This window comes from Alternaria postmessia (assembly GCF_024291825.1).
Source record: "Alternaria postmessia strain BMP 2775 chromosome Unknown scaffold_143, whole genome shotgun sequence".
Taxonomy (NCBI): Eukaryota; Fungi; Ascomycota; class Dothideomycetes; order Pleosporales; family Pleosporaceae; genus Alternaria; species Alternaria postmessia.
In genome coordinates, this window is record NW_026260216.1 from 16955 (window position 1) to 24905 (window position 7951).

Below are 7951 nucleotides of genomic sequence, written 5' to 3' on the forward strand. Positions count from 1 at the left end.
CTGAGCGGCGTCTGGGCGTCGCGCTGTTTGTCTCACATGACGCGCACTCACCAACGACAGCAATCGCGTCGAACGTTCCATCCTAGGCGATCGCATCCTACAAGTATACCCTATCGCAAGCGCGTTGCCTCGTGGTGCCGCCGAGTTTGCGTGAACGCTACGCAGTAACAGCGCGGCGTTCAGACCGCCGACAGGATCTTGAGCTAGATACTTCTGATCCCTCGCAAGGGATGCCGCTCGACTCAAACCACATTCTCCATGCTTGGACAAAGCAGCACAGAAACGGACCAAGCACAAACAAGATGCCAACCGAACCAGAGAAACGTGGTCTGCTTGGGTTTACCGATGTCGAGGCAGAACACCCCAAGTGGTACATCCGGAGGCTGTGGCTCGTCGCAGAGAACGACCGCAAACCATTTCCCATGTTTCTGGACCCGCAAGTTCAGGAGCTTGCAACGCAGGTAAACAGGGTTGTCAACACGTTCGTGAAGGACGAGGATATGCGCCATGAAGAGCTGTGTGGCGGCGCGTTCCTCGAAAAAGACGCTGCACATATACTCAACGAGCTGGGCTTTGGACAGCGCATCTGGGGCGACGGTTCTGGGGCGGAGATACGACTCGGGAGCAATCTGTCAGGGCCGCGCCCTCGATGGGGTGTCCGCGCAGACTCTGGATACAAAAGCAACGACGAAGACAGGTAAAGCTGTTGGCCCGGGCGTCTGCGAACAGAATACTAATGCTGGCAGCATTCGAGATAACCTGAGGTACTGGATGGCTGCTCTGATACAGGCTAAGATCAACGCGCCTTGCAAAGAGAAGAAAGGTGTTCCGTCAGTGACAGTGGAACGCATGGAACAGCTGCCGCAGGCGCCTACATCAGTACCTGCATCACCATCACTTCCGCAATGGCCTGAACGTATGCAGAGCGGTGGTAGTCCAGACACGTCTGGTCTCGCGCCGTCTCGCTCGAAACGTCGAAGGAGTAGTTCTGCAGCGACGGCAGAAGCAGAAACCAAAGCAGCCAGCAACAGACCCAGAAGTAAAGCACGCTCGGACGACTCAAGCGGTTCAGTCGACACCTTTTCCTTCACGAGCTACATACACACAGGTCCAGATGCAGACTTTCCGCACTTGAGAAGCGACGGATACAAATGCCCACGGACAGACAACTCGCAGCGTCGGTCACGCTCTCTGTCTCGCCGACAGAGCCTTGGAGCCACACTTACCGCGGGTGACAATCCACCGACTGACACCGCCGTCATTACAACGCCGGATGTGGCCAGTGACAGCGGAAATAACATGACCACCCATGAAGACGACCTACCTAGGGCCATTGCGGTGAAGCGGAAGCTGCAACTTGACCTTAGTCGACTTTTGAGCAACAAGCCAGATTTCACTGGCATCCTACACGACATCATACCGCCCACGAGGAAGCTTTATGCGATCAGTCCCCATCGCAAGCCTTACAGTGACATGGAGGTTGAGTTTAGAAACTTCAACCGAGCATTGGACCATTGGGGAACTCTAATCAGAACGCGCATGGCTTCCCCTGGTGCCGTGCAGTCGCCGGCTGAGGATCACCTCGAAGCGCTCGCCGCTAAAGGGACATTTGCAGATCGCGTAGCTATGCTTCACAAGTTGGGTCCGAGATCGCACATAGACTTTCCCTTCAAGCAATGGACCATTTCCCTGGCCCTGTTTTTCGAAGGCCTGTTGGGCGACACTTACATGCCTCTTCCGTTCAGAGATCTGGTGGATCGACTGAGAACTGTCAACCGGCCTTTGTATGGTGCCGTCCGCTATGGTGAGTAACCGAAGTAGCGGCAAACCGATGCACAATGTACTGGGCACCTGATGTTCCATGATGTCGAATACCAGCCTATATTCTGTGCCGTATCATACTAACGTCCGTCCCTATGCAACGAGAAACCCGGTGGGCCGAGAACGACCAATCGTATCGCGAAGATCGCGCCCTTGTCCATCCTCCATGCAATATGATTGGTCGTTCTCGGCCCACCGGGTTTCTCGTTGCATAGGGACGGACGTTACACTGACCTTATCTGATAGCCATATCTCTGGACCATCGAATACATTATGGACAAGAGCGACACGGCTAGTCAAGCATCCATTCCGCATAGCACTCCAGTCTTAGCTTGCCTCGCTGCGAGTAGGACGATACGGACCTGGTCGGCCAAGGCACGAATGCAGGACAAGCGGCTTCTCTGGAATATTACTTCCTGCTGTCCAACACTGTTCAGATGCTTTCGTGCGCTAGAGATCTGGACTTTGCGGACGCATCTAGAGAAGAACTCCACAGCACTCTCCATACAGCATCAGACGCGTCCGTCCTGAGCGCTGCTCTCTGGAAAGACAGATTGACATCTACATCCAAAACAGCAGTAGCACCGGCTGTCGAGAGCCAGTCTGGTGGACAGAGGCGAGAGCATTCACCTGTTCAGCGACTGGAATAGTCTCAAAGCAGTCCCTTGCGACCACATCTCACTCTTCAGCACAGGCGGATTTACTCCGCAGTCATACGTCCACCCTTCCATGCTCTTGTCAGGTTGCAAGAAAAAGCGACACATTCGGGCATATGCTATCGCAGTCAAAATGCTGAGGGTAGATGTGTTTGGTGAAAAACTTGTCATCTTTGCACTTGCAAAATATCAGGCGTCCTAGGACTATGTGAGCTTCAATGTTCACTGGACAAACACGTCTCAGTTGCTGAGGAACGACCCGCAAGCACACACAGTCCTGCTCACCAGTCTGAACGCAGATTGAACAGAGCCGGTCGTCAACCAAGTCGGCGACATCACCAAGGACTGCTTAGAAGCCGCCGGCGCTGGTTGGGCTTTGGGCTCACGCTCGAGCTGCGTCCCGATCATCGAGCTGGACTTTGTTGTTGTAGTCTCCTGGCTATCGACCGCCTCTTGATACTTGAGCGATTTGTACTCTGACGGCTCTTCAGACATTGCTACGCATCGCCTTCCCGGGTGTGTGCACGCGGCACACTTTCGCTTCGGGTCAGATTCAACAAGATAGAGGTCGCCCTTGAGAGAACAGAGAGCCACGGGTCTTTGGCAGATCTGGCATCCTCTAGGATCTGGGTACGAAAATGTTGGCGTCATCGAGTCGAACGTGATTTCTTGGCCTGACGAGCCATGGTTGCTATAGCGGTCGATGCGGCACCTGATGCCAGAACAAGGAAGGGTTTGGTGGGCCCTGTGGCCAAGCGCGAGCATTGAACGAGCACACTAGTCGTGCACTCTGAACCGCGGTCGCTCTACTTCAATAGTTGTTCTATGGCTGGTCCGCGTAAGTTGGCCAGGGTTGCTGTGTGAACGTGATAGTGTATGGGTACGGGTAGGAGATGGATGTAACAACACCATGATCAAGGATTGAAGAGCAGTCAGGGTGCTGTCGGCAGTGAACGTTGACACTTGCCACCTGTGACCATACAGTTACTAGCTATTGCGGCTCTACCCACACGTGCATTATCCATAACATGTGCCACGATCGGGTCGATAAACGATCAACCACGTCGACTGTTGTGCGGACAGCTGATGTTAAGCCGCGTACAGAAGGTGGAACAGCTCAAGATTGTCGCGCAACTGTGTTAAGCGTGAAGCCGCCATCGCTCAATACTGCGCAGAGACCATGTGCTGCTTACCATTGAGCTTTGAGGGTGCTGGAAGCTAAGTGCTTGCTGAATGGTCAAGCTATGTCGGTTGGTTATTGAGTGTAAAACTACTCTTTTGGCTAACGTCGGTCCCTGCGAGATGGGGACACCCTGCGTGCTGGGACTGGCCAATCAACTTCCAGATATTGGACAGAAGTCTATGATTCAAGTGAGCTGATTGGCTGGTCCCGGCACGCAGGGTGTCCCACCGCTTCTCTAAACGCCTCTTCTTCTAACCACTTGACGGAATCTGTGTCTCGCAGGCAATACAGGAAAAGCGATCGACCGTCATAGTTCAAGACCGCACCCTGCGATATCTTGTTGTAGCCAGCCTTCCTAAGCTGGCTCTGGTCTTCGGGATCGGTGAACTTGGGAACTTTGTTGCAAAGGTCAATGCCTCTGTTCTTACAAACATTCTTACTTACGACTTCGTATCCTTCTCCTGCCTTCACGAGTCTCCATGGCGAAGTCTTTGCCAACACTTCTGGCTTTACGGCGTTGCTTGGCTTGTTGTTTTTCTTGGTGTTTGCTCCAGACATGAGAGATGGAAGTGACGTAGCGAATCTTGGAAAGGTAGTTCGTTCGCTGTATCTCAGCTGTGTCCAAGCCCTTATAAAGGCGCGAAAGTAGTGGATATAATTGCAATGCGCACTGTCAGCGATACTTCCATAAGCGACGTCTTCATAACAGAAATATCGGACGTGAGATCTGACTACTCTTGCAGCAACCACGATCTGTCTCGAACATGTGCATATTACGCTTACTGGACCATGTCTTACCACGGCCGTCACATCTCAGATCAGCGCACTCTGATGCCGTCATGCTCATGAGTGAGCGCGCTGACTGAAAGCGTCATACGCATATCTTTGCCAGGGAGGTCCGAGACATATCAAGAGTGAGCGCCCCCGACGGAGGCTGCCGTCTGCTTTCTACAGTAGCCCTCGAAGATGCGATACCAAACACGTGCTACAATCTTAGTGCTGGCAGCGAACTGGGCCAACGCCCACTCGTGGGTGGAACAGCTCGCCAACATCGCCTCGAATGGCTCGTATGTGTCTAGCTTTGGCTATCCGCGAGGTTTTGCAGACAAGACCGTCGGCAGCAGCTTCGACCAGGAAGCCAACAAATGGCTTCTACCGCGCCACGCAGAATTCATCAACGAGACAGATCCCCTTTGCCACCCATCTCAACGCGTTCCCAACCAAGCAGGTGAATTTTCTCGTCTGCAGACCAGCCCAGGCAGCATGGTTGCGGTGCGTTATGCTGAGAATGGCCACGTCACCCTACCTGGCGGTGGAAAGGGTCTCGTGGGGAAGCCAGAGAAGGGCGGTACGGTGTTTGTGTTCGGCACAGAGCAGCCGCGCCCCGATGAGACTCTGCAAAACGTGTTACAATGGACAAGAGATGGGAAGGGAGGCGATCGAGGTGGCAGACTACTGACCGCCCAAAACTTCGATGATGACAGATGCTACCAGCTTAGGACTGATGTCACAGCGTTGGGGGAAGCCCGTCGGTCAAAGACACCGAACCCGAAGCCAGGACAGCCCGGCTCAGAACATGAACTTCTCTGCGAGACAGACGTGAGACTACCAGATGATGTTGCCGTTGGCCAGCCCTACACGCTCTATTGGGTGTGGCAGTGGCCCACAGCACCGCAGGCAGAGCCCGGGCCCCTTCACGGGAAGGACGAGTACTACACATCGTGTATCGACGTGGACATTGTCTCCGACCTGCCGCCAGACCAGAGTGGCACTGTGCTCAGAGACCAGGACCCAATGACGAGGGCTGTGTCCAATTTTGGATCTCGCACCGCGATGACCGTCGACCCGCTAGCATTGTCGTCGCAGCCAGGCTTTGGGCAGCCCACCAGAACCAGCGGTCATCCCCCTCCTATCAGCCAGACTGTCACACCCTTGTATCCACCCTCACCCTCTGCATAGATCTTGCGTTACCGCCCATGCGCTAGCGGCCATCTCACTCCAAGGCGGGCGTGAGTCGCGACCGTATCATGTTCAATGGCAGCAAAGAGGTAGAAGTTCCATAGTCACAGGCTTCTATGGGCCGATATGAATGCAAGCCCCATATCCGTTCCTCCCAGCTACCTTTGCTGCCGTGAATCAAGCGGAATGAAATTCGCGGGTGCTACTGCGATGAGCGCACAACCGAATCTAACACCCAGCCTCCAGTGACTGTCCCTCGGGCCAGGCACAACTCCCATGACGTCCCTCCCTACGCAGCGAACATCCCAGGGTGCCGACACCAGTCGACAAGAGTGTACGAATAACTAGCAATCCGACTCTTCGCGATGTTATGTTGACTCATTCCGGCACACCGGACTCTCCTTCATACAAGCGGAGATGTCAGGCCGCTTGTGGATAGTGCCGCATAGACGCGCCCACTGTCTAGACATGGGCCCAGCCATTATCAGCAAGCACCTGCATTTCGTTGATGAGACAGATCTCCCCATCTTCCTCGTTTTCCCTGCTCACACTTCTCCACCTCGCGACTCGTCTTGATACCTCCCATCCTTCCAGCCAGGATGGAGTTGTCCATCGACGGATGCGATTGTTCCACAGGGCTTTGGAGACCTGCCAGGGGGAAAGCAGCAATCCTTGTGGGTGCACGTAATTGTATGCGTTCCCACTGTACCCCACACGAACCTGAGGGTTTACGTATGTTCGCTTGTTGACACGAAGTGGATTGTCTGCGTGTATCAAGCAACACTCAGACCCTTCGAGATGCCAAGCCGCAAGAGAGTCTGCAATGCCACGAAACTGCAGGGGGGGACTTGAAACGAAGGGCTCGGTAGGCATCACAACTGCATCACAATGTAATGAGTTAGCCGCTGACAGGAAGATAGATGAGGGAACAACTGTTTAGGTGTTAGAACCCACTAACAGTACCTAAACTCACCTATGCCGTTCCAGCAACTAGTCACAGGCACTGGGTCATTTCTCAACATCGCTTCTCGGGACTCCTTGGCTCGGAAGTACGGCCACGTCTGCATAAGTGGTTCATGGCCCTCGGCATCTCGGAGCGCAAATGTGTCGTAGAATTGCGGAGGACGACTAAAGTCCAGTGAGCAAGCGGCTGCAAAGTCTCCGTCGTTTGTGTTAAGCAATCGGAAGACGTCGTCCGTCTGTGCTATCGTCAGCTACTTCGGCCATTTCAAGTGTGAGCCAGTTTGTAAAACATACATCGAACACAACGTCGTTCAGAAAAAGAACTTTATCAAACTGCTCTCCCTGCCGAGCTAGCTCCTGCAAGGGCAAAAGAATCCAGTTGCGAAGCCTAGAAAGATAGGGTATCCGTCTGAGCTCTCTTCTTCCTCTAGGTGTGTCGATCCAGCCGGAGCCCTTCTCCGTTACCGAGATCTCGTCCAGATGAGTAGTTTCCGAGAGAGTTATGTTTCGCCTGATATCAAGTGCCGCTAGCACCGCGTCAAGCTCCCTGAGGGCGTCTTTGCTATCGTCCCAGCTCCCGCTTTCGTAGATGGCAATGAAGACGTTCTCTCGGCCGAGCGCGTCTGCTAAAGCAATCACAGCATCGTTCCAATGACTCCGCAGAATCTGCTCGCTGTTCCAGTGTATACTGGCAATGTATACTCGTTCCGATCGCTGTGCAACGAACTCGCTCGTAGGGCCCGAATGGCAACGCAGGATTTGTGTAACCTCGAAAACATGGAACAGGATAGAAACAAGAAGGAGAAATCGGTGGATTGGACGACGAAGTAGCGCTCGTGAGGTGCATATCATGGCTTTCATCGATGCTTCGTGGGTGTGTACTGCAGGTTGAGGTCAGCAAGCGATCAGCGATGTCATTGTTCAGCTGCATGTAGATAGAAGCCAGCTACATCTGGGCGAACAGGAAAGTATGTATTGACATGTGTGGCTGTCCCTACACGCTCTTACCTAACATACAATGGTCCACAAGTCGCCGTGCGAGTCATATCAAAGCCCGTGTATAACCATCTCGCGTCTTGGGATCATGTCTGAGTGAGTATGAAGATGTCATTCATACATGACACATAAGTCACTCATGTTGCTTACATCGATCGCGACAGACCTTGTGTGTCGTCGCCAAGAGGCTTGTGTGTGAGCCATGCAGTTACTCTTTCCTGGAGTTGCGGATTGCGCGGCACTCCTGCTTGCATACGACGTATACTCTATACACAAGAAAAATCATCTGCAATCTTTCTCCGCACGCGCACTATGCGGTATGGCTGAAGAATGGTGATTGGTGTTCCGTCATCGGAGTTGTCATACCACTTAT

At 53.5% G+C, this 7951-nt stretch overlaps 3 protein-coding genes across 3 annotated transcripts; 2 read left to right on the forward strand and 1 right to left on the reverse strand.

Annotated features, from left to right (window-relative positions):
• Positions 1-230: 230 nt before the first annotated feature.
• Positions 231-1812, forward strand: J4E82_010785 (uncharacterized protein; the record flags this gene model as incomplete). The annotated part of the gene is made up of 2 exons (XM_051736995.1): positions 231-697; positions 747-1812. 2 exons carry the CDS (start codon positions 231-233, stop codon positions 1810-1812), a joined length of 1533 nt encoding a protein of 510 aa, XP_051583243.1.
• Positions 1813-4626: 2814 nt separating this feature from the next.
• On the forward strand, positions 4627-5619 carry J4E82_010786 (uncharacterized protein; the record flags this gene model as incomplete). The annotated part of the gene is made up of 1 exon (XM_051736996.1): positions 4627-5619. One exon carries the CDS (start codon positions 4627-4629, stop codon positions 5617-5619), a length of 993 nt encoding a protein of 330 aa, XP_051583244.1.
• Positions 5620-6572: 953 nt separating this feature from the next.
• Positions 6573-7443, reverse strand: J4E82_010787 (uncharacterized protein; the record flags this gene model as incomplete). Its single annotated transcript, XM_051736997.1, has 2 exons — positions 6573-6818; positions 6877-7443. The coding sequence occupies 2 exons, from the start codon at positions 7441-7443 to the stop codon at positions 6573-6575; spliced, it is 813 nt and encodes a 270-aa protein (XP_051583245.1).
• Positions 7444-7951: the final 508 nt, after the last annotated feature.